The sequence below is a fragment of the Taudactylus pleione genome, unplaced genomic scaffold (genome assembly GCF_031769625.1).
Source record: "Taudactylus pleione unplaced genomic scaffold, aTauple2 ptg000016l, whole genome shotgun sequence".
In the NCBI taxonomy this organism is placed as follows: domain Eukaryota; kingdom Metazoa; phylum Chordata; class Amphibia; order Anura; family Myobatrachidae; genus Taudactylus; species Taudactylus pleione.
The window spans coordinates 40,547,554-40,575,046 of NW_028284418.1; the positions used below are offsets into that span (position 1 = coordinate 40,547,554).

Here is a 27,493-nt window from a genome sequence, read left to right on the forward strand (position 1 = left end):
TACATCTAGGTTCAATATGCCACGTGGCGCGAGATGCCTGGCGCAAGTGAGCCGCCAGGTCCCGTGTAACACTGCTAGAGCCGGGCATCTCTTTTGCCAAAAATTCATCTTAGTCACAATGCGATGGGAATAGGACGCACCAGGAGACTGCAATGGTTAACTTGATATGCGGCTCTTGTATATTTTTGTGCGACCTTGCTCCATTTCACCTACTCCTGCTCTGCCCTTCCTGCATGCTGACAGACAGAACAGAGCCACAACTACACTCGAGCCAGAAAAACTGGACAGCCGCTTCCATTCCGAGTACAAGTCACCACAACTCCCACATTAAATGGTATCTTCCGCAATTGAAGTACTATATCTAGGCAGATATCTGCAGCCTGGTCCAACGAGTCAAGGTTCCAACAGTTTTGGACAGATAAACAATTAAGTATGTGGAGAAATCCCCTTGAGGTATTGGACCCCGTATGCCAACAAGATACAATCCAGGGTGGCAATGGCTGTAATGGTGTGGGGATTTCAGCTGCAACACATTATGACCCCTGATACATCTGTAGACTGGCAGATGCTAAATTTGCAGCTGTTTAAGTCATGCATTCACTTAGACAGATGGGGGTTCTTTCAGCAAGATAATACAACACTGCACAAGTCCATATCCACTGGATTATGGCTGGAAGAGCATTCCTCTAAGTTTAGCTTCATGAGTTGGCATCCTTGTTTGCCGGATTTTAACACAATAGAACACATGTAGGATGCAGCCTAATGTTTCAACAATGGCAGGTTTCCACCACCAGCGAATATAGGGAACTGTGGACTATTTTTCAGGAGGTATGGTGTACACTATCTACACATTACTTCAGATAGCAATTGAATGCCTCAAAATGAAATCACTAAATGACCCTCTCCCTCCAATCATGTGTGCACTCACTTTATAGAAGCAGGTGGCAAAGAGAATGACTGTATACTGGAACAAATGGACATGTAGCTCCACTCCTCAGATGCGTAGTACCGATTCCTCAGAGCTGAAGGTATTGCGGGAGATCTGCAGGTCAGTGCTCAAATTGAATAATTTCAAAGTTTCAACAGGTCATATTTGTTTCTTTCAGTTAGCTGCATTTAACTGCGATCCTCGAATAAATCTCAACAAATCCCAATGTGATTTGTTCAGATTACATTTTAGTATTTAATGTGTGGTGATGGTTACATTTACTACATATCTAATATTGTGTGATTTTGTGTTTATTGTTGAATCATAATGATTATTATCTTTTATCTATATGGCACCACCAAGGATCCCTGCAGACTAGTAGACATTCTGATAGGAAGGGAGAGTGTCACAGAAGAGGGGTCCATCATGGGAGGTCCTGGATGTGGCAGTTAGAGGAGCTAATCAGCAGGGAGGCAAGACGACAGTCAGGTGAGGAGCAAGGAGAACGAGAGGGAGTGTAGATTGAATGGAAGTCGTCAATGTAGGAAGATGTGGCATGGTTGAGGGCTTTGAAGGTGTCCACTCCTCCCAACTGTGTGGCCCTCTTGAAAGCTGCTGTCTGGCGATCACCTGATGTGCCCAGTGGTACAGAGATGTTTTATTTCCATAGATGGTGGAAGGATACACTGTGCCCTATTTCCTCTCCACTGACCCGCACACAATGGGGGCACCCTGCAGTGAAAGAGGGGAGTCACACAATAACTGAATCTCTGCTCATCCTATAAAAAAGGGGACCTCTCATTTTATGTGGTAGATCGTCTGTTTTACAAAATGGTAGACCTTGATGGGCTGCTATATTATTTCTACACATAATAAAGAGTTTAAATTGAGACTTGAAACATTTTCAAATAATAATAAATAAACCTGCATGTAAAAACCTACTTTTTGCAATTTTGGAAAGGTGGATTAATGTCGAAACAAGAACCACAAAGTATTTCTTTATGGTTTTGGTTCCTTTTCCTGAAATTTAAAACAAAACACTGTTTTGACCACTTTGGTTCAATCTTATTTGACGTGTTAGAATATGCAAAAAAAAAAAAAACTAATGGTATTTTATGAAAATACAAAGCATTCTTAAAAATAAACAAACAAAAACAAATCAGTAATAAGTATGTTGGAATGTAAAGAGCAAACAATGGCCTCAGCACAGGGGTGAGAAAACCCTCAGTAATGAAAGGCTTAAGATAGGAAAGACGGGAGAGTAAGAGGTTACAGTAGTCTAGGCAGGAAATGATGATGGCTTGAAAAAGTTAAAACCGGCAGGATTTAGATCATACTTACCTACTTTTGAAAAAGCTTTTCAGGGAAATTGTGATAGCAGCACCTATGAGCGTGGTGGTAAAGTGGGCGTGTCCTGCTACATCCTAGAGGCGTGTCATAAACTGACTTACATCCAAATGTAAATGAGCCCTAAAGCAGTTAGTAAGATCTATTTGTGGATGAAAACAAACTAATACTTTACAGAAAATGCATGTAGCCATAGGGATCATTGTGCCTTATAGCCAATACAGGGAAATTATTCTAATGATCACATTTGAATGTATATATCTTGGATTTTTTTTTTTTAAATATAACAACTACATAATGGGGGTAAGGTGAAATCAGGGAGATTGGCAGACTGTTCAGGGAGACAGGGAGATTGCTGCTATTTCAGGGAGTCTCCCTGACAATGAGGGAGAGTTGGCAAGTATGGGCTGCATGTGACAGGGACAGTGACATGATGTGAGGAGAGGAATGGAGGCAGCAGGAAGTCACAGACTGAGAGTTATATAGTGGAAGGAGCAGGGTCTCCCAGCAGCACAGAGTATATCAGGAGATGAATGATGTGTGAGTGAGGACTGGGCTGCAAGTGACAGGGGCAGTGACATGGTAGTAGTGGAATGGAGGCAGAAATAAGACAATAGTGCAGAGCAGAGATGTCAGACTGATGCTGGAGGAATGCAGTAAGAATGTAGGGTGAGACACAGGAAGATTAAATATTTGGCAAAAGTGCAAATGTTTACTCTGAATAATGGGCGGATCAGGACCTTCTGAAGGCATCATGGTGGCCGCAGAATAGTGCACAATGTAAATACTAGACTTATTTCTGTTAGCAAGGGGCTGAGCTGTGCTATGTGAGGAAACGTTGTGCTTTGTACAGTAAGCTAGGCTTTGGCATTGGGCAGAGGCATTGCCGGAAACAAAATAAACCGGGTGCACATTAAGTAGCGAATAAGGCGATAAACCTCTAATATGGCACATAAACCATAGATATCCCAACGTCTCCATGTATAGTCCATATGGCAGATACTGGACTTCTGCACCTGTAGGCAGCAGGAAGTCACAGACTGAGAGTTATATAGTGGAAGGAGCAGGGTCTCCCAGCAGCACAGAGTATATCAGGAGATGAGTGATGTGGTAGGGAGGACAGGGCTGCATGTGACAGGGGCAGTGACATGATGTGAGGAGGGGAATGTAGGCAGCAGGAAGCTACAGACAGAGTTATATAGTGGGAGGAGCAGGGTCCCCAGCAGCACAGAGTATATCAGGAGATGAGTGATGTGTTAGTGAGGATAGGGCTGCATGTGACAGGGGCAGTGATATGATGTGAGGAGGGGAATGGAGGCAGCAAGAAGTCACAGACTGAGAGTTATATAGTGGAAGGAGCAGAGTCTCCCAGCAGCACAGAGTATATCAGGAGATGAGTGATGCGTTAGTGAGGACAGGGCTGCATCATACTTGCCTACTTTTGAAAAAGCATTTCAGGGAGATTATGAAAGCAACACCTATGAGCGTGGCTGTAAAGTGGGCGTCTCCACTACATCAAAATGGAAAAAAGCTCCAAAACAGTTAATAAGATCTACTTGTTGTTGAAAACACACTGATACTTTTTCAGAGCTTGCTCATGTATTGTGTTTTTACAAGGAGTTCCATAGTGGCCACGAGAAACCTTATATGAAAATGCAATAAGTGGCCACAAGAAGCCTTATATGAAAATGCAATAAGTGGCCACGAGAAGCCTTATATGAAAATGCAATAAGTGGCCACGAGAAGCCTTATATGAAAATGCATGTAGCCATAGGGATCATTGTGCTATATAACAATTGCAGGGAAATGGCACGGATTATACCATTTGTATAAATATCTGATTTATTTTTTTCCCCAATAACAAGCTACATAATAGGGGTAAGGTCATACTTACCTACTTTTGAAAAAGCTTTTCAGGGAGATTGTGATAGCAGCACCTATGAGCGTGGTGGTAAAGTGGGCGTGTCCTGCTACATCTGAGAGGCGTGTCATAAACTGACTTACATCCAAATGTAAATGAGCCCTAAAGCAGTTAGTAAGATCTATTTGTGGATGAAAACAAACTAATACTTTACAGAAAATGCATGTAGCCATAGGGGTCATTGTGCCTTATAGCCAATACAGGGAAATTATTCTAATGATCACATTTGAATGTACAGTCAGGTCCATAAATATTGGGACATTGACAGAATATTCAGATTTTGGCCTCTATTCACCCCCACAATGGTTTTGAAATGAAACAAACAAGATGTGCTTTAACTGCAGAATTTCAGATTTAATTTGAGGGTAATTACATCCAAATCGGGTGAACGGTGTAGGAATTACAACAGTTTCAATATGTGCCTCCCACTTTTTAAGCCATTGTGGTGGTGAATAGAGGCCAAAATATTAAAATTCTGTCAATGTCCCAATATTTATGGACCTGACTGTATATATCTTGGATTTTTTTTTTTTAAATATAACAACTACATAATGGGGGTAAGGTGAAATCAGGGAGATTGGCAGACTGTTCAGGGAGACAGGGAGATTGCTGCTATTTCAGGGAGTCTCCCTGACAATGAGGGAGAGTTGGCAAGTATGATTTAGATATAGTATTTAATGTGAGGGGTGAAAGAGACAGAGTAGAGAGCTGGCCAGTTAGTGACGAAGCGTGAGATGGGAGTGAAAAGGGATCCAGGAGGAAGGGAGAAAATATGTTACTTTATATGTTTTTATTTTATATCCACAATTTGTTTATAATTATATAAGCTGTAAAAAAAAAAAAAAAAAAAAAAAAAAGAGTGCACTAACCACAAACTCTTTCTGGTAATTCTATTTTGAAGTGTGGTTGGCCCTTCCATAGATTTCTTTACGGATACATCATACAATGGTTGTAGAGGTTTTTATGTTTTCAAATGTTATTACCAACTTAGATGCTAAATCTAAGTTAACAATAGACTGGCTTGCTCCTAGGCATTCTCTGTGGTGGGTATACTTAAACCCATTTGACTCCACAGCTGTAAGTCACTTTGAATATTTCCAAGAGTCATTTTGTTAAATCTGTCTCTAAAAAAGATATCACCACATCCATGACCCCACTTGAGTCTTTATGCTGCTGTAACCATCTTTAAAAAGCATAATTTCAATCCACTATAATTCACATAGTCAGCCAAACATAAATCATAAGTGTATTAAATATGTATTTCTATTTTTCTCACAAAATGATGCAATATTTATATTTTTACATATTTAGGAAGACATTTGGGATGATATTGTAAAAGTGTACACGCCCACATAGCACTGGTCACACCTCCTCCACTTCTCATAATAGACCCTTGAACATTTTCAGCCCCGGGCCAATGTGGCCCTTAATCCAGCACTGCGGATCTTCTAAGTATTCCCAAAATTCCTATCACTATGAACCTTTGATCTTTTCTCTATGGCCTACCATTATTGGGATTACAAACATACACACTGACAAACTAGCCGTATAGCAAACTGGAAATACCCAGCTACCACCCTCAACAATGAGTATTTAAGAATATTGGGCAACTAGCTTTGCAATAGAGAAGATCACAGCTTACTTAAGAAACAAACCTCACAGACATGAGGTTTATGGCATCTTCACAATAGATCAACATCTGAGAATGACTTCTTATGTTGACTTTCAGACCGGTGTAGTGTCTCAGGGCCTGATTCAGACCCGCTCGCAAGCGGGTCGATGGTGGCCCAGTGCGCACGCGCGGTGTGCACGAGCCCCGGAGCGAGCGCAAAAAGCACTCGCTCTGTGGCTCACTACAAAAGGGACGGCTCGCCCCGTTTTGTAGGCGTGGCTGGGGGGTGGCTTCACAAACAGAGTAGTTCCCAAGCGAACGCCTGCCGTTTGTGGGCGGCCCCACTGACATCACCAGTGATGTCAGTGAGAAAGCTTCCGGCTCTATTAGAGGCTTGCGGCCATGAGACCCTACCACAAGGGTCTCGTCGCAAGCCCGATGATCGCGATGGTCTTGACTATCGTGACCATCATCCTGGCCTCTCGCAATAGCTGTGGGTAGTCACCCACAGCTATGCGAGCGGCCAGGAGGCCGCAACTAAAAAAACCAGCGCCCGCCCTGATTCTGAATCAGGCCGTCAGTCACTAGCACCCAAACTTGGATTTGCATGGATGTAAAGATTTCTTACATGCACATCACTGCTTGGCACAAATGCAACAGACCATCAGAGGTCCAGTATTCAGCTTCACTCATTGAACTAAAATTATCTATATCCACACTAGAGACTGTTGTAGCCTATATCAATATCTGAAAACAAAACAAAACAAACCATATGTAATACATGTTAAAAAGAAAAAGGAGTCAGATACCAACCCATAAAAACGAAGACAACATAGCCTCAAACTCAGACAGATAATGGCCTGAACTTGTTAATAATGGTCATTCAATAACTTTTACTGCAGTCGGATACATAGGTTGGTACTTTTTTGGGCAGCTTACTGTACTGAATGCATGGCATGAATGCTTATTAACTATATGTATTTGATCTTAATTTTCATTCACATGACTTCTAAATGATATAGGTTTGATAATCCTAAGTGTTCAGTCAAAACAATGAGCAACAATTTTGTTCATTGCAAAAGTGACTGCAGAACACAAATATAACCTTATTTATTTATGTGTTACTGAGAATTATGCTGAGCGCTATTGATTTTTGTGGTAATGTAGCTGATGCACTTTAAAAGCTTTAAAGCTTTTTTTTCCACTGCCAGTGTCTCTAAATTTTACTTTCAACAGGGAAAGGACCAGGTCCCCTGAGACAAGAATACTCATGGCTTGAAAAAAAACAGCCAAATCTTTCAGGCAGGTCATTCAAACACCATCAGTTCTACTATCATATTATACAACAAGACACCGCTACACAGGAAGAGGTGGTATTTTGAGGTCATTAGGAAACAATGAGGACTTGCAGCCAGTTTTATTGGCTGATGGTGGTGCTACTCACAGACCGTAATACAGAGCAGCCACTGCTAAGAATCAGTGCTTTCATGAAATGCCATTTTCTTTACCAATAGATTTCACATATCTTAAAATGAAGTGTCAAAAGACTGACATCTTATTTATAATCCTTCGTTACGTGGTTTAATTGTACTTTAAGAAGCCATCCTCCTGATGCTTTACTACATGTAACAATAAATTACCATAATTTAGGATTGTGTACCATTATATTCTTGTACTTCTCTGCCATCTTCATTTGTTAAATGTCAACACTAATGTCGATTGGTTCAGAATGAAGACATGTTTATAATGTTGACATACATGTCCACACTGACAAAATATCGAAATGATGAAAATATTAGGGTTAGAGTTGGGCTGCGGTTAGGCTAAAGTAGGAATTTCGACATTTGTACGTCGCCTGGCAAGAGCTTGTTACTAAATTCCCATGAATATATTTATATTCACGTTGCGAATTTGAGCGTAAACTATGTCTCACATTCACATTAAAAATGGAGGATTGTGGTGAACAGGGCTCTAAATAAGGGGATCCTATTATAAATTTCACACAAGATGGTGTAAATGTGGACTTTAGATCACCTCATATGTGGAAAAAAATTATTTTTTGTGTACTGTTTTAGTTATTGTTTAGTAATAACCAGACAGTCACTATGAAGGGGGAAAATATCATTAGAAAGAGGGGACACCTTGGCTATATTCTGGGTAGGCAGAACTCTACAAGTTCTTCTTGCTCATCAGAAATCTGTAAAACTAGGTCAACAAGTGGCTGTGATAAAGTTGGTCGCATACTCAGTTTTGGGCAATAATGGATACTCCCATCTGGTCCAATAGCAGATTTACTTAAGTGGCTAAGTCACATAATGTTCCAACATGGTGCAACATAAAAGGTGTTGCCATAGGTAGTTGTATACGGATAAATGTTTTAAGTCATTTCAAAAGTTGAAATCGGAATTCATGATTTCAAATACTTTTTTTTTTTTTAAATCTGTATATTTTATTGTGTATTATGAGATTGTGATGAGACTAAATAGATTGTGATGAGATTGAATAGTATATTGTGGTCCTGTTCTTTGGGTAACACATTTTAATGCTGGCCATACACGCTGCAATTATCGGGACGATCCGCCCGATATCGGCGGATCGCCGCGATAATTGTAGAGTGGGGGGGGGGCGACCGAGGGTTAAATATTGCTCGGTCGGGCATGCTGGATTGTCCAGCATGCCCGTCCGATGCGATATTTACCCGGTAACTGTCGGCCGCATCGGGCAGTGTATGCCCAGTGCGGCCGACAGACAGACATTTCCTGTGTTCCTTCCTACGGAAGGAACAGGGAAATGTCTCCTCCCCCGGGGGCGGAGCGCAGATGTCGGGCTATACACTGTGAGATTTCTCTCACAGTGTATGCCGCGGACATCTGCGGCTGGCAGCCGGCCAGATAAAATGTCCCATCCCATACAAAACAAGTGTAACTGGGCTGCTAATTTTGAAAATCCCTTGTATAATAAAAACTACTGAATAAAATCTACCATCACCACCAAACTGGAGACTGTTAGAAGACATACAGTATACAGAGCTACAAAACTAGTCACAGTTGTAAAAAAATATATATAATGCAACAATATTCTATAGAAAAATCACAACTCATTCTCCTCCAAATCCTACATGTTCCAGCAATGTTAGCTTGTCATTCTGGCATATGGTGGCTTTCATGTGAGAAGGGCAGATTTTTCTCAGCCTTTTCTAATGTCAGCCATAAATCACATAGACATGCAGTTTAGGGCAGAAGGAAAATGTTTATACTCTGGAAGGGAAAGGGCAACAGTAAAAACCACGGCAACGAAAGTACTTTTCAATTTCCTGGATTGCATGTTAAACCAGCAGCACAATTGTTTTATTGGAGGCATGGCCTATTATTTCCAAACAGTTCATATAAATTCTTATAATGTCCTTGGAGCCATTTCACCAACAGTATCAGAGATTGGTAGTAGAGTACACCCAGGAATATGCCCAGGAAGGTTACAGTCTCAAGCAGCAAAATGAAGATAATTTAAAAATATATTTTTCTTGATGTATCATTTAATGTTTGTTATCTTGTTGGTTAATACAATAATAGAGGGGGGGAAAAAAATCATAATATTTGTATTTAAAAGGGCTCCATTTCAGTTGCCAGTTTAGGAAGCAGAATGGCTGGGTTCACCCTGACATAACCCAAAACAGTGGCACAACTTTAAGGGGCTGAATTGTGACAAGTTTAGTGTATTTGCCCTATGCTAACCTACAATATCATTGAAATAAATAGTCAGTTTCCTATTATGTTACTTTACCATAGGGTTTCCTTACCTTTGGGGGTTGACATGTGAATTATTCTGATTAGGCTGAACTAACCCCTTTGCCAGGACAGAATGGAGTCAAATGCGAATATGTGACCTGGCTTGCATGAACAGTGAGTTGGAAGCCTGAACTTAAGTTACTTTTTTGTTTTTATTTTATTGAAAGTGACCTTTCTCCACTGCCCACCACTGTGATTCTTCTGAAAAAGTCTTCCAATGATTTGCATAGGAAAGGGGAGAGATAAAGCTGCTCACAAATACAGGCATGGCCAAAAGTTTTGAGAATGACACAAGTATTGGTTTTCACAAAGTTTGCTGCTTCAGTGTTTTTAGACCTTTGTCAGATGTTACTATGGCATATTGAAGTAAATTTACAAGCATTTCATAAGTGTCAAAGGCTTTTATTGACAATTACATTAAGTTTATGCAGAGTGTCAATATTTGCAGTTTTGACCCTTCTTTTTCAAGACCTCTGCAATTCACCCTGGCACGCTGTCAATCAACTTCTGGGCTACATACTGACTGATGGCCGCCCATTCTTGCCCAATCAATGCTTGGAGTTTGACAGAATTTGTGGGGTTTTGTTTGTCCACCCACCTCTTGAGGATAGACCACAAGTTCTCAATGGGATTAAGGTCTGGGGAGTTTTCTGGCCACGGACCCAAAATTTTGATGTTTTGCTCCCCGAGCCACTTAAGTTATCACGTTTGCGTTATGGCAAGGTCCTCCATCATGCTGGAAAAGGCATTGTTCATCACCAAACTGTTCTTGGATGGTTGGGAGAAGTTGCTCTTGGAGGATGTTTTGGTACCACTCTTTATTCATGGCTGTGTTCTCAGGCAAAATTGTGAGTGAGTCCACTCCCTTGGCTGAGAAGCAACTCCACACATGAATGGTCTCAGGATGCTTTACTGTTGGCATGACACAGGACTGATGGTAGCACTCACCTTTCCTTCTCCGGACAAGCGTTTTTCCAGATGCCCCAAACAATCTGAAAGGGGATTCATCAGAGAAAATAACTTTACCCCTGTCCTCAGCAGTCCAATACCTGTACCTTTTGCAGAATATCAGTCTGTCCCTGATGTTTTTCCTGGAGAGAAACGACTTCTTTGCTGCCCTTCTTGACACCAGGTCATCCCCCAACAGTCTTCGCCTCACTGTACGTGAAGATGCACTCACACCTGCCTGCTGCCATTCCTCAGCAAGCTCTGCACTGGTGGTGCCCCGATCCCACAGCTGAATCAACTTTAGGAGTAGTTTCTGGTGCTTGCTGGACGTTCTTGGGCACCCTGAGGCCTTCTTCACAACTATTGAACCTCTCTCCTTGAAGTTCTTGATGATTCGATAAATGGTTGATTTAGGTGCAATCTTACTAGCAGCAATATCCTTGCCTGTGAAGCCCGTTTTGTGCAAAGCAATAATGACTCACACGTGTTTCCTTGCAGGTAACCATGGTTAACAGAGGAAGAACAATGATTTCAAGCTCCACTCTCCTTTTAAAGTTTCCAGTCTGTTATTCTAACTCAATCAGCATGACAGAGTGATCTCCAGCCTTGTCCTCGTCAACACTCTCATCTGTGTTAATGAGAGAATCACTGACATGATGTCATCTGGTCCTTTTGTGGCAGGGCTAAATACAATGGAAATGTTGTTTTTAGGATTAAGCCGCCCCCTTTTGGTGCGAGACCCAGAGCGATGGTGCGCCCGTCGCTAGCCGGATCTCACGCATGCGCACGTCGGAGCTGGCTCCGGGTGTGCGCATGCGTAGTGGCCTAACATTGAACCGCTCGCGAGCAGGTCTGAGTTAGGCCCTAAGATCATTGTCATGGCAAAGAGGGACTTTGCAATTAATTGCAATTCATCTAATCACGCTTCATGACATTCTGGAGTATATGCAAATTGCCATCATAAAAACTGAAGCAGCAGACTTTGTCAAAACCAATACTTGTGTCATTCTCAAAACCTTTGGCCATGGCTGTATACTGAAACCATTATGATTATTTCATACTGTTGCACAGATGTGTTCTCAGTCAATCTGCTTTCGCACCAAATAGCCCCTCTCGGGGTGCCTGGTCCCATGCACTGCTTTACACAATTATTAAAAGTAATGTTTTAATTGTGCGTCACCTTATGACAACTGTCTCTTGCTGTTGTCATGGTTTGCATGGGAAAGCTATTGCTTGAAGTAGCCTGTGAAGGCTATCACCAGCAATAGCCAATTGATGCATGTGATCATTGTGTGGGTGAGGCGGGTGATCAGCTTCCCCCAGGATAAAAAAACGAGGGCAGGTCTAAGATGATGTCATTCCCTGAAAGTCGCATCATCACTGGGATTACACAGTCAGAAAGCCTGCGGATGGCATTTCGACTGTCGGCTTCCTGACTGCATCCCCTCCCAGTCCCGCACACTTCACTAAGAAGTCGGCAGGATGTGGAATGGTGACCTACTATCCCCAGAGTCTCTGGTCACATCCCCTGGATGCTACATGAGGGTAGGCATCATTCTTAATGATTCACTGACAGAAAACCTGATTTGCTACAATTACGGCCAATTTGAGACAGGTGCAACATATATATATGTTCAGTGTCGGACTGTAGAATGAAGGGCCCACCGGGGGAATGCAGCGATAGGGGCCCATACTTAGGGGTGTGGCCAGCCTCCAGAGGGGATGTGGTCAGCCTCCAAAAAGGCTTGGCTAACCATTAGAGAGTGCATGGACTGGGCCCCTTAAAAATTTACAAATAGTAAATACTGCTGGTGTATGCATGATAATGTACCAGATTAATAGTAGCAATGCATTGTAGAAAATACACCATAGTACTGTGCAGTATAATGCAACATACTGTATGTATAATGCATAGCTCAAGTTCACAGTCTTGAACCTGATTCCTAAAGGAGGGGGTGGGCCCTCAGGCAGTGGGGCCCACCGGGGGATTCCCCTCTACCCCTGTGGGCCAGTCCAACCCTGTATACGTTATTTCACTCACTCTAACCTGGAGTACTTGTTACTGGACTGAAACTGTAATGTCCACAAAAAAACATTCCTATTCTACTTAAAGTTTTTGCCTTGCACAGTCTAGAAAGTGCATTATTCTGTGCACAAGATTACATAAATGGCACTGTGGGTATCGGTGTAAGGGAAGTTTCACAACTACCACACAACATACAGTGTAACCTAACAAGGTCCTAGGAAAGGGAAGCAGGTTCAAAGCCTGTATGATATCCAAGGAGTCCCATGGTTATGCATCGGCTAGATAGGCCCATATTCAATTGCAGGTGAAAAGTCCCGGACTTTTCGCCTGCCGGACTTTCCGCCTACATCGCGTTTTTGGAGCGCTCGCGACCGCTTCTCGCCCTATTTAATTCCAAAGGACGCGAAAATGGCACCCGGCGAAACTTGAACAGGCAGAAAGTCCTCTCACAAACTGAGAAATCAGCCTGACACCCCCCAAAAGATGCACTGACATGGGGGATCACTATGGATACCCCCAAATTGTCCTGCTGAAGGTATTTGGGGTACTTAAATGGTCTCAATAGGTGCTGTTTAGTGTATTTGCATAAGGGGTGAAGAATAGCATTTAGAAGGTTTTTTTGGTGAAAGAACTAGTCCCAGCAAAATTGAGGTAACCTTTAAAGTTGCTAAAGAAAAGTTTTAAAAATCGTAAAAAATCCACGTGCCGCAAGCACCTGCAAAGTAAAAAACACCTGGGGCATACTTGGGAACCCCTCTGGAGTCTATTTCGCTAGTTTTTAAGTTTAACTTTGAACTTTTTCGCCCCCAAAACGAAAGTACTTTTTTGGGGTGTTCTTAAGTGTTTTTTAAACGTTTTTTTGACGCAGTTTACCTTTGGGGGACTGTCTTAAGGCTGCACGGGGGGTTCCCGCAACGTTGCACCCCAAAACCCCAATTCTACACTTTTCTCCACCTGCTTTCAGAGGCGATACTATTTCGCCTATCCGAATGCATAGATTTTCTGCGTACTCAAAAAGTCTTTGCAATTGAATACGGCAGGTGAAATGACGTCATCTGCGAAAACTTTTTGCCGAGGACGGCTTTTCGCCTGCAATTGAATACGGGCCTAAGTCGCAAATTAGCTGCCACCAGCTTCTAACTTGTGGGGATAATCCTAAACATTCTATCATCACAATGAGCAATCTACCCTTGGTAGAGTGCTCCAGTCATATTAACAGATCTAAAACGCAATAAAAATAAAGGAATGCTCCCATCTGAGAACAGATCATGAATCTCACAATTCTTCAGACATAAGTACCGTCAGCGCATACATTCTCCTAAATAAGAGGTATAGATACAAAGATATGTTTGACAACAGATATAATTACAGACAAATGTTTTCCACATATGAGGTCACTGGAGTGAGGCACTGTAAACTTCTATTAATAACCGCATGATGAGGGAAATTAGATGATGCAGGAGAAGCGACCGGTCCCTCCAATGCTATCACCCCATAGCTGGCAGTAAACACATGCTTCATAAACCACCAGCAATCAGTCCCACACTGACAGTGCTTACACAGGAGTCTGCAACGCTGTCATACACAGAGTGCTCTTACACTGGTAAATAGGTCTGTCAGCATTTACACAACCAGAAAACAAGGAGAAAATCAATGCATAAAAATACTGACAAGTGTGGATGATTTAGAGGAGCTTTATAAATCACTTGAAGAGGAAATAGAAATACATGGTACACGTAGATGATTGATAAATATGTTTTGCTAAATAGGCGACTGAGTAAATGAAGAAACTATATGTGTATGCTGGTAGATGAAGAATAGCAGGGTTATATAGTCAGCGGAATTACATTTGTGCTAAGAGCAGAGTGGTTACTCGTTTTAATAGATTTTTTAGAATAGTCAAACTTAATTCAAGCACTTCCAGCTTATCACAATATTAAATTTAATAGCTGTTTTATGTACCAGTAATATTTACATTTCCAGTTATTATTTATTATTAGCATTTATTTATATAGCGCACCCATTTATTTATATAGCGCCCCAGTGGAGCTTACTATCTACCACATGCTCACACACATACACACTAGGGTTAATTTCTTGTTGGGAGCTAGTTAACCTACCAGTATATTATTGGATTGTGGGAGAAACCGGAGCACATGGAGGAAACCCACGCAGGCACAGGGAGAATATACAAACTCCACACAGTTAGGGCCATAGTGGGAATCGAACCTATGGCCTTAGTGCTGTGAGGCGGTAATGCTAACCATTACAACATTACACCGTCTTTGCTGTCGGCTGGGTACATAAGTCTTCTAATGTGTACCCAACTTAAGAGAATTCCTGTGACATCAGCGCCTTGTAATCACTCAACATTGTATTCAAGTACTCCTGCATTCTGAGGGCAGTGTTTAAGGAATTTAGGGCCTCATTCAGACCCACTCGCAAGCGGCTGTCCGCTCGCAAGTGGGTCGATGGTGTGCACTGCGCATGCGCACGACGGAGGGAGCTCCGTCGTGCGCATGCGCCAGACGCGACGAGCGAAGGACTTTCCTTCGCTCGTTGTGTCTGATCGAAGGGGGCGTGCTGTCGATGTTGATTGACAGCACGCCCCCTTTGGTGGGCGTGCCTCCCAGACGGAGGCGTTCCCAAGGGAACGCCTACCGTCAGAAGCCGGCCCCACTGACATCACTAGTGATGTCAGTGGGAGTGATTTTGGCTCTGATAGAGCCAAAATCACTCCAGGGCTTGTGGTCGAAAAACCCGACCACAGGCTTCTGGTCGCACTGGCGATGGTCAAGACCATCGCGACCATCATCCTGCACGCTCGTATGTGCTGTGGGTGGTGACCCACAGCTGTACGAGCGTCCAGGAGGACGCTCCATTTTTATGGAGGACGGCCCTCATTCAGAGCATGCGCTCTGCTCAGAGCGTCCGGCTCTGAATGAGGGCCTTAGTTTTGGCCTATTCCCTGGACCTTGCGTTAAATGCCCAGATCCATTGGTGGCGGTTTAAGTGGTTACCAGTACCGCTTGTTGCCACCTTCCTACGTTGTCTCAGACAAATAGGATTGCCGTGATGCAACAGGTATTTGTGAAGTGTTTTTATTTAGCACTTTAATAGAAGTTTGTAAATAAAGGTGACCTGCTAGTTATTCAGAAAAATGTAATAAATCAACATATTCACAAAGAAGAGAGATGCAACACAGACAAAGTTACACGACTACAGACAGGGCACATACGATGAATTCAAAGTTGAAATTCTAAACACAAATGAACCTACAACTAATATTATACAATGAAAACAATGATCTCAGAAGCTGATGAATGCTTTTTACTCTTCATACAAGCAGAGGTTAGAACACACGTGATTTCCACTACAGTAACCTTCTCTAAATTGTGCTATAGGATCCTGCACAGGGAATAAATGGCCTTCGTGTTCTGGGTACTGTCTTGTCTTTCTACAAGCTCTGTGTACAGATGTGTAAAACTAAATAAACATATCAAGATAGAACACAATTTTATTGAGCTTTTTATTGTCCAAGGAATGGTCTGGTAAACGATACACATATAAATTCTTAATGGGATTGATTGCAGATCGTAGTAATTTTCTGTTTTTCTAAAGATAAAAACATGTAATGTCTTTACAGCATAACATAACTCCCACCAGTCCTGATTTAGGCAGACACACTGTTCCACCAGACGTGCAAGATATGGTATTATGTCCCTGCTCACCATGGTTTGTGGGGAAATTACTAAGTAGTCTTGGGGGCGAATGAACCTGCCACATTGTTGGGCACACCTTCGGGAATATGATGCGCTGGTGAGACAATACCTCCTAATGCCAGTATGCAGCCACAACACAGAGGCGGTGCACTTAGTCTGTCGCAATTACTTCTGGGATAATGTTGGTAGCTATGAAATACTGCTATTTTTAATAATTAATAACCTAATGAGGTTAAAAGCAAAAATATCTGAGTCACAAGAACATTCAATCTTGATGTTTTACATTTATATTCATTGCTAGCTTTTGCCCACGGTTTCTCCCACGATGAAATCGCTTCTGCCAAAAAAAAATTATTTAAGGTGTTTTAGTTGTATTGCTTTGCATAGGGGCCCTGTGGCGGGAGTGTTCCACGTGACCACGCAGCGCCTTCACCCACCACTCACACCAATGTCACTGTGTGCCCTGTGCACAGACTGCTATGTAGCCTATCCTATTCACCCACCACTCACACCAATGCCACTGTGTGCCCTGTGCACAGGCTGCTATGTAGCCTATCCTATTCACCCACCACTCACACCAATGTCACTGTGTGCCCTGTGCAAAGACTGCTATGTAGCCTATCCTATTCACCCACCACTCACACCAATGTCACTGTGTGCCCTGTGCACAGACTGCTATGTAGCCTATCCTATTCACCCACCACTCACACCAATGTCACTGTGTGCCCTGTGCACAAACTGCTATGTAGCCTATCCTATTCACCCACACCAATGTCACTGTGTGCCCTGTGCACAGATTGCTATGTGGCCTATCCTATTCACCCACCACCCACACCAATGTCACTGTGTGCCCTGTGCACAGACTGCTATGTAGCCTATCCTATTCACCCACCACTCACACCAATGTCACTGTGTGCCCTGTGCACAGACTGCTATGTAGCCTATCCTATTCACCCACCACTCACACCAATGTCACTGTGTGCCCTGTGCACAGACTGCTATGTAGCCTATCCTATTCATCCACCACCCACACCAATGTCACTGTGTGCCCTGTGCACAGATTGCTATGTAGCCTATCCTATTCACCCACACCAATGTCACTGTGTGCCCTGTGCACAGACTGCTATGTAGCCTATCCTATTCTCCTACCACTCACACCAATGTCACTGTGTGCCCTGTGCACAGACTGCTATGTAGCCTATCCTATTTACCCACCACTCACACCAATGTCACTGTGTGCCCTGTGCACAGACTGCTATGTAGCCTATCCTATTCACCCACCACCCACACCAATGTCACTGTGTGCCCTGTGCACAGACTGCTATGTAGCCTATCCTATTCACCCACCACCCACACCAATGTCACTGTGTGCCCTGTGCACAGAATGCTATGTAGCCTATCCTATTCACCCACCACTCACACTAATGTCACTGTGTGCCCTGTGCACAGACTGCTATGTAGCCTATCCTATTCACCCACCACCCACACCAATGTCACTGTGTGCCCTGTGCACAGATTGCTATGTAGCCTATCCTATTCACCCACCACCCACACCAATGTCACTGTGTGCCCTGTGCACAGAATGCTATGTAGCCTATCCTATTCACCTACCACTCACACCAATGTCACTGTGTGCCCTGTGCACAGACTGCTATGTAGCCTATTCTATTCATCCACCACTCACACCAATGTCACTGTGTGCCCTGTGCACAGAATGCTATGTAGCCTATCCTATTCAAGTGAATGCGGGCCCAAAGTACCTCTCTCAACACCCATTACCGGCTGTGCGCATGGTGCCACACCTATCTCTTGAATTGATGAGGTCAATACATTTAGTTTTTTTGTTATTGCTCAGCTTTAACTTGACGGATCAAGATGAAAAAGTTACAGGTTTATTCTAGGAGTTTCCACGGCAAAATGATGCAGTTTTCATGAAAATCAGTTCACCAGGTTTTGCAACAACTTGGAACAAACAGAGACAAATTTCTTATATTAGTATAGAGATAGCAGTACATTCACAAGCCAAATAGAACAAGTGTCCTTCATAATAATATGTTACAGAAGTGTCTCTGTATAGTTTATGTATAGCATGCAGATCTTGTCATACACTCTTCTGCAAAAGATGAGACCAGGGTTGGTGCTAGGGTGTTATGTTCCCACCTGCAAACTATAAAGTTGCGCCCTCCATCCTATTTTTAATAAAGGGACAGCCTTTGGCGTGTGCCGCAAAAAAGGGGTGTGGTCTCACAAGAAAGGGACATGGCCACACAATAGTGCCCCCCATTCACATTACAGCACAAAGTAGTGACCCTCATTCGCAATGCCCACAGTAGCAGTGCCCCTTATACGCAATGCCCACAGAAGCAGTGGCCCTTATATGCAATGCCTACAATAGTATTGCCCCTTATACGCAATGCCCACAGTAGTAGTGCCCTATATATGAAATGCCCACAGTAGCAGTGCCCCTTATACGCAATGTCCACAGTAGCAGTGCCCCTTATACGCAATGCCCACAGTAGTAGTGCCGCTTATGCAATGCCCACAGTAGTAGTACCCCTTAGGCAATGCCCGCAGTAGTAGTGCCCCTTAGGCAATGCCCACAGCAGTAGTGTACCTTAGGCAGTGCCCACAGTAGTAGTGCCCCTTACATATAAAGACACACAACACAACATTGTACTTACCTAAAGCCCCGCCTCTGTCCGACAGCTCCTTGTGCTCAGCACTATGGGAGAGACGCCATGACATCTCTCACTTTACACACTGTGGAACCCGGAATGCAGAGTTCAGGAGTGAGCTCCAGCCTCTGGCTACAGGGAAGTAGCTGCCGGGCATCCACTGGTAACAAAATCTCAGCGGGCGGCAGGCACGGTGCCTCCCTGCTAGGCGGGGCCAGCTGACTGTATCGCGCCAGCCCTGGATAGGACTTTCGAGGTACCGAAGCCCTGCCCACAGCCAATGAAGCTGCGCCCACCCACGGGCGTCCGAATCTTTGCCCACTTCCCGGGTAAAGTAGGTTCCTACCATTTTCCCCTGTGATATCACGCAGCCAGTGGGGGGGAGGAGCCCAGGCTGCTGGAGGAGCTCACTGCAGTGCACAAACACAGAGCAATGGAGCCAGGTCCATCCATCACTGAGACTTATCTCCATTATATGGTGGGCACTGCGGCACTCTCTGCATTATATGGTGGGCACTGTGGCACTCTTATGTATATGGTGGGTACTGCGACATTTTCTGCATTATATGGTGGGCACTGCACGTAATATAGAGTGCCGCATATGGCGAGCACTGTGACACTCTTTGCATTATATAGTGAGTAATGCAACAACTCTCTGCATTATAAGTTGGGCACTGTGGCACTCTGCATTATATGGTGGGCTCTGTGGCACTCTGCATTACATGGTGGGCACTGTGGCACTCTGCATTACATGGTGGGCACTGTGGTACTCTCTGCCTCATATATTGGGCACTGTGGCGCTCTGCATTATATGGTGGGCACTGCGGCACTCTATATTACATATAAGGTGGGCATTGCGACACTGCATTATATGGTGGGCACTGCGGCAATTTATATTACGTATATGGCGGGCACTGTGGCAGCCTCTGCATTATATGGTGGGCACTGCGGCACTCTATTACGTATATTTATTTATTATTTATTAACAGTTTCTTATATAGCGCAGCATATTCCGTTGCGCTTTACAATTGTCAACATTAATAGAACAAAACTGGGTAATAACAGACAGATATATAAGTAGGAAGGCCATGCTCGCAAGCTTACAATCTATAGGGAAATAGGCAATACACAAGGATAGGTGCTATATATTGCATTTTGGTCCAGCCACAATGCACAGTTTCTTGGTGGGCTGCATGATCCATTCACACCGGAAAGTTGGCCAAATGCCATGAGGATGTGAGAGAAAGATGATGTGTGAGGTTGTGTGTGGACTGTGAAAGGGGATGTAATTAGATATGGAAGCTATGAAAGTTATGTGGGCGGTTCTGGGATCTGATAAGCTTGCCTGAAGAGGTGAGTTTTCAGGGATCGCTTGAAGGATTGGAGACTAGAGGAAAGTCGTATTGTGCATGGTAAGGCATTCCATTGAGTGGGTGCAGCCCGAAGAAAGTCCTGTAACCGTGAGTGGGAGCAAGTAATGCATGGGGACGAGAGACGCAGATCTTGTGCTGAGCGGAGAGGTCGGGTAGGGAGATATTTTGAGATGAGTGAAGAGATGTATGTTGGTGTGGTTTGGTTAATAGCCTTATGTGTAAGTAAGAGTATTTTGTATTGAATATAGAAGAAAACCGGCAACCAACTGAAGGACTGACAGAGCAGGGCAGCAGACGATGAACATTTGGCAAAGAAAATAAGCCTTGCAGCTGCATTCATAATTGATTGTAATGGCGATAACCTGTTTTTGGGAAGACCAGCATTGCAATAGTCAATGCGGGAAATAATAAGTGCATGGATTAGAGTTTTTGCAGTGTCTTGTGTGAGATATGGTCGAATTTTGGATATGTTTTTTAGATGTATATGGTGAGCACTGCATTATATGGAGGGCATTGTGACACACTGCATTATATGGTAGGCACTGCAGCACTCTATTATGTATATGGCGAGCACTGCGACACTTTGCATTATATAGTGAGTAATGCGACAACTCTGCATTATATGATGGGCACTGCGGAACTCTGCATTATATGGTGGGCACTGCGACACTGCATTATATGGTGGTTTGTCACACTTTGCATTATATGATGGGCACTGCGGCACTCTCTGCATTATATGGTGGGCACTGCGGCACTCTGCATTATATGGTGGGCACTGCGGCACTCTGCATTATATGGTGGTTTGTGACACTTTGCATTATATGATGGGCAATGTGACACACTGCATTATATGGTGGGCACTGCGGCACTTTATTACGTATATGGTGAGCACTGCATTATATGGTGGGCATTGTGACACTCAGCATTATATGGTGGGCACCGCGGCACTCTATTATGTATATGGCGAGCACTACGACACTTTGCATTATATAGTGAGTAATGCGACAACTCTGCATTATATGGTGGGCACTGCAGCACTCTATTACATGGCTAGCACTGCGACACACTGCATTTTATGGTTAGCACTGCTGCACTCTCTGCATTATATAGTGAGTAATGCGACAACTCTCTGCATTATATGTTGGACACTGTGGCCCTCTGCATTATATGGTGGGCACTGTGGCACTCTGCATTATATGATGATCAATGTGACACACTGCATTATATGGTGGGTACTGCTGCACTCTCTGCATTATATGGTGGGCACTGCGGCACTCTGCATTATATGGTGGGCACTGCGACACTGCATTATATGGTGGTTTGTGACACTTTGCATTATATGATGGGCACTGCGGCACTCTCTGCATTATATGGTGGGCACTGCGGCACTCTGCATTATATGGTGGGCACTGCGGCACTCTGCATTATATGGTGGTTCGTGACACTTTGCATTATATGATGGGCAATGTGACACACTGCATTATATGGTGGGCACTGCGGCACTTTATTACGTATATGGTGAGCACTGCATTATATGGTGGGCATTGTGACACTCTGCATTATATAGTGGGCACCGCGGCACTCTATTATGTATATGGCGAGCACTACGACACTTTGCATTATATAGTGAGTAATGCGACAACTCTGCATTATATGATGGGCACTGCGGAACTCTGCATTATATGGTGGGCACTGCGGCACTCTGCATTATATGGTGGCACTGCAGCACTCTATTACATGGCTAGCACTGCGACACACTGCATTTTATGGTTAGCACTGCTGCACTCTCTGCATTATATAGTGAGTAATGCGACAACTCTCTGCATTATATGTTGGACACTGTGGCCCTCTGCATTATATGGTGGGCACTGTGGCACTCTCTGCCTTATATGTTGAGCACTGTGGCACTCTGCATTATATGTTGGGCACTGTGGCACTCTGCATTATATGGTGGGCACTGTGGCACTCTATATTACGTATAAGGTGGGTACTGCGACAGCATTATATGGTGGGCATTGTGATACTGCATTATATGGTGGGCACTGTGGTACTCTGCATTATTTAGTTGGCACTGTGACTATTATGTATATGGTGGGCACTGCGACTCTGCATTATATGATTGGCACTGCGATGCTCTCTGCTTTATATGGCGGGCACTGCCTTGCCCTCTGCATTATATGGTGGGCACTGCGGCACTCTATATTACATATAAGGTGAGTAATGCGACACTCTGCATTACAGTCAGGTGCATAAATATTGGGACATTGACAGAATTTTCATATTTTGGCCTCTATTCACCACCACAATGGCTTTGAAATGAAACAAACAAGATGTGCTTTAACTGCAGACTTTCAAATTTAATTTGAGGGTAATTACATCCAAATCAGGTGAACGGTGTAGGAATTACAACGGTTTCTATATGTGCCTCCCACTTTTTAAGGGGCCAAAATTAATGGGACTATCAACTCAAAAGCTATTTCATGGACATGTGTGGGCTATTCCCTCAATATTTCATTATCAATTAAGCAGGTAAAAGGTCTGGAGTTGATTCGAGGTGTGACATTTGCATTTGGAATCAGTTGCTGTCGACTCTCAATATGAGATCCAAAGAGCTGTCACTATCAGTGAAGCAAGCCATCATTAGGCTGACAAATCAAAACAAACCCATCAGAGAGATAGCAAAAACATTAGGTGTGGCCAAATCAACTGTTTGGAACATTCTTAAAAAGAAAGAACGCACCGGAGAGCTCAGCAACACCAAAAGACCCGGAAGACCATGGAAAACAACTGTGGTGGATGACAGAAGAATTATTTCCCTGGTGAAGAAAAACCCCTTCACAACAGTTGGCCAAATCAAGAACACTCTCCAGGAGGTAGGTGTATATGTGTCAAAGTCAACAATCAAGAGAAGACTTCACAAGAGTGCATATAGAGGGGTTCACCACAAGATGTAAACCATTGGTGAGCCTCAAAACCAGGAAGACCAGATTCGAGTTTGCCAAACAACATCTAAAAAAAGAGATTACAGTTCTGGAACAACATCCTACGGACAGATGAGACAAAGATCAACTTGTACCAGAGTGATGGGAAGAGAAGAGTATGGAGAAGGAAAGGAACATACCACCTCATCAGTGAAGCACGGTGGTGGTAGTGTGGGCATGTATGGCTGCCAATGAAACTGGTTCCCTTGTATTTATTGATGATGTGACTGCTGACAAAAGCAGCAGAATGAATTCTGAAGTGTTTCGGGCAATATTATATGCTCATATTTAGTCAAATGCTTCAGAACTCACTGGACGGCGCTTCACAGTGCAGATGGACAATGACCCGAAGCATATTGCAAAAGCAACCAAAGAGGTTTTTAAGGCTAAAAAGTGAAATGTTATGCAATGGCCAAGTCAATCCCCTGACCTGAATCCGATTGATCATGCATTTCACTTGATGAAGACAAAACTGAAGGGAAAATGCCCCAAGAACAAGCAGGAACTGAAGACATTTGCAGTAGAGGCCTGGCAGAGCATCACCAGGGATGAAACCCAGCGTCTGGTGATGTCTATGCGTTCCAGACTTCAGGCTGTAATTGCCTGCAAAGGATTAGCAACAAAGTATTAAAAAGTGAAAGTTAGATTTAGGATTGTTTAGTTTGTCCTTTTACTTTTGGCCCCTTAAAAAGTGGGAGGCACATATAGAAACCGTTGTAATTCCTACACCGTTCACCTGATTTGGATGTAATTACCCTCAAATTAAATCTGAAAGTCTGCAGTTAAAGCATATCTTGTTTGTTTCATTTCAAAGCCATTGTGGTGGTGAATAGAGGCCAAAATATGAAAATTCTGTCAATGTCCCAATATTTATGCACCTGACTGTATATGGTGGGAATTGTGACACTCTGCATTATATGGTGGGCACTGCGGTACTCTGCATTATTTGGTTGGCACTGACTATATTACGTATATGGCGGGCACTGTGACTCTGCATTATATGGTGGGCACTGCAGCACACTGCATTATATGGTGGGCACTGCGGCACACTGCATTATATAGTGGGCACTGTGGCACTCTATTACGTAAATGGTGGGCACTGCCACACTCTGCATTGTATAGTGAGATTTGCGACAACTGTCACCTTAATGTAACGGGACTAACAATGGGTTTTTCCCTCACCGTACATACATTTCAGACTTTACAATGCTGATAGCTGTATCAAAGGTAGCCCAAGGTTACTAGAGCTACAGCTTCTAAACCCTATGCCTTCTGGAGATTGGACGTAAAAATGATTGCTTACCTGTTTTTTTTAGAATACCAGATTCAGCGTTATTATTGTTATCTTTAATTTGGCTCTGGATCTGTGCATTTTTCTACATTTTTACTAATACTCCTCTGCTAGCTAGCCACACCCCTTTATCTTGCACTGCCTCCCTTCAGTGGGCCCCTACCATTGCATTCCCCCTGTTGGCCCTTCATGTCCCAGTCCAACACTGGCTGTAGAAATTCAGTAGAAAAAAACAAACAAAAATACTCATACATCTTCCAAAATACTGTTCCTACAATACCACAAATCCTCGTATGTGCATTAGCTGTATGCAGGGGCGTATCTATAATGGGTGCAGGGTGTGCGGGGAACACGGGTCCCTGGGTCCAGGGGGACCCCACACCGCACACCCTGCACCCATAATATTACTTACCTCTCTGGAGTCCCAAGTCAGTACGGCAGCCATTTTCCCGTCGTTTGCGCATGCGCAGTACAGGGAAAATGGCAGCCGAGTCCAATTTCGCGGTGACCTGTGCATACATTATAGCCTCTGGGCACACTCTAGTGCCCAGAGTCTATAACTCCGGCGCTGGCCGCGCACAGCTCAGTGCGCTGCCGGCCGCCGGGCGGAGAGGAGGGGGCCAGTGTCGGAGACTGCACACTGGCCCCCTCCTCTCTAGAAACGCCGCTGGTTGTATGCCTGGCAGTAGATGATCATAGTATCTTTTAATGAATGTGCTGACTTTAATTTATCAAAACAGCACACAGAACAACTAGTGGAAGTTAAATTCCCCCTGGGTAAAAGTCGCCATGTAATGGAACTGGAGCCGTGCACAGCATGCCTAATTCCCACAATCATTCCCACAATGTAACCTGATTAGAGAGAGTATATAAATCTCCTATGTATTTAATTTCAAGGTGATCATACTAGCAGGCAGCAATTTTCATCTCACTGCACTCATTCATTAATCACAGATTCATTCTTCCTTATTATGTGTTTGCCATAAGCCAGCTCAAAACCAACAACTTCCAGCAAAGTACGATTTCTTGCTCTACTTTATCACCTCGCCTTGATTAAAATGTTGTACAGTAGGTTAAGTCTAAAGGATTTATACAGACAGAGACTAAAGACACTATCAGAACCTGGAATAGACAGACCAATATCTACCATATAGGACCTAGGAAGGAATTTGCATAGGGCAAACCAGTTCAGTAGATGGCTGCAAGTAATAACCTCAGACTGTGGCAAAACCAGAGATTTAAATACGGATTCAAGCAGCGGTAATGGACTGGTTAAACATATTTTATTATTAATGCTATATATATATATATATATATATAGCAGCATTACCATTTTATGCAGCACTGTACAGAGAGTATATATCATTCTGCCATGCACATCAGACCATAGTCACCATGGTGTGCGGGTAGAGATCTCTTAACTTCTTGCCATGTTGTCAGTCAGAACCAACGTTTCATCTGGCAGGACGGATGGACAGTCCCCTAAATGAGGAAAATGAGAGGTACTCTATGCTGTGAAAATACTGCACAATGGAAAAGAGACCTGTTTTATATATTTAAGAATATATACAATGACTAGGACCAGAGGTCAACCCAAGTACAAATAAATGTGTTGATCGCTTTTAGATATACTGTATTTTATACCAGAAACTATAGTTTTACAGCTCATACTGTATATATATGACGCAGTTCTCACATTACCATATAAACTAGTATTTGTTAAAATAATACATTGTTACCATGTTTATTAATCAAAATGGCAGTTATACGGTTTATTTCCTTTTGTACCATGTGCACAAATAAATATTTGAAAATGATTATTGGTAACACCGCAAAATTTCCACTTTGTGAAAGGAGCATAATGTTGCTGGAAATCTACCTTTTAAAGATATTGTTGATATCTTCTATTTTTTAACTTTCTAAAACATATTCTCAGCAATTTTATAACAAGGTACGGGGCAGCCTCAACCTACTAATTACATACAATTCAGGTAGTGTTATAAAATGTAACAAAACAGAAATTAGATGACATACAGAGGATAATAAGAATGGGAGTTTAAGTACAGCTTTTGGTGCTCCCATGGTATAGTGTACATATTAATGCTTATTATTATTATTTATAGATGGCACCATGGTTAGCGTTGCTGTCTCACAGCACTGAGGCCATGGGCCAAATGTAATAGGGTGAGAGTTTAGAAAATGTGAGAGTTTAGCAGTAAACTCACATTGGTTGAGTTTTATCTTCAAAATGGGAAAACATCTGAATGAGATTTTGAGATTTTAAGTCTAAAAAAACATGCAAGTTCGTTCTGTTACTTTGTTTTTGGACTCTATAACATTGGCAAAGTTTTAAAAGTGTCAGAAACTCTCACTTTTCTAAACTCTCACCCTATTACATTTGGCCCCATGGGTCTATGTGGAGTTGATATGTTCTTCTAATTGTACTCACACAATTCTAAAACACATTTATAGATTAACTGGCTTCTGACAAAATTAGGCTTTATTTATTGAGATTGTAAACTTTTGAACACTTCTGTTGTTGGAATGTAATTGAAGAGTTACAGATCTTCCTCTGTAAAAAAAAACATTTATTTTAATTCACTCTCAATGAGGATAAATGTACAGTGATCGCCATAGAAAAGTAGGATTATACATTTCAGATAATATGGAATATACCGTATGAAATAGCATTTTATGCTGTTCACGAAGAAAAAATAAGGGAGCAAGATGTACACAAAATAGATTAGTGTTACCTCAATTTTTTGTCTTCCATTATCATAATCCATATTTAACAGTTACTTTAAAAGTGATCTGACTCAGCAGCAAATTTTATATCTGAAGACTTAAAAAAGAGATAGCCGCAGGGAACAGAACTCAGATTAAC

The 27,493-nt window shown here is 42.9% G+C and overlaps 1 protein-coding gene across 5 annotated transcripts in view; it reads right to left on the bottom strand.

The window, feature by feature from the left end:
• The window catches only part of ASCC1 (activating signal cointegrator 1 complex subunit 1), a 289,341-nt gene that overhangs the window by 36,723 nt on the left and 225,125 nt on the right, over positions 1 to 27,493 (bottom strand). Inside the window, exon 10 of one of the 5 annotated variants that reach the window (XM_088475729.1) lies at positions 26,004 to 26,091. The exons of the other annotated variants lie outside the window; for them this stretch is intronic. Within the exon in view, the coding sequence (XP_088331855.1) occupies positions 26,050 to 26,091 (42 nt within the window). The 3' untranslated portion in view covers positions 26,004 to 26,049. The remainder of the gene's footprint in view (positions 1 to 26,003; positions 26,092 to 27,493) is intronic. 5 annotated transcript variants of the gene reach the window in all.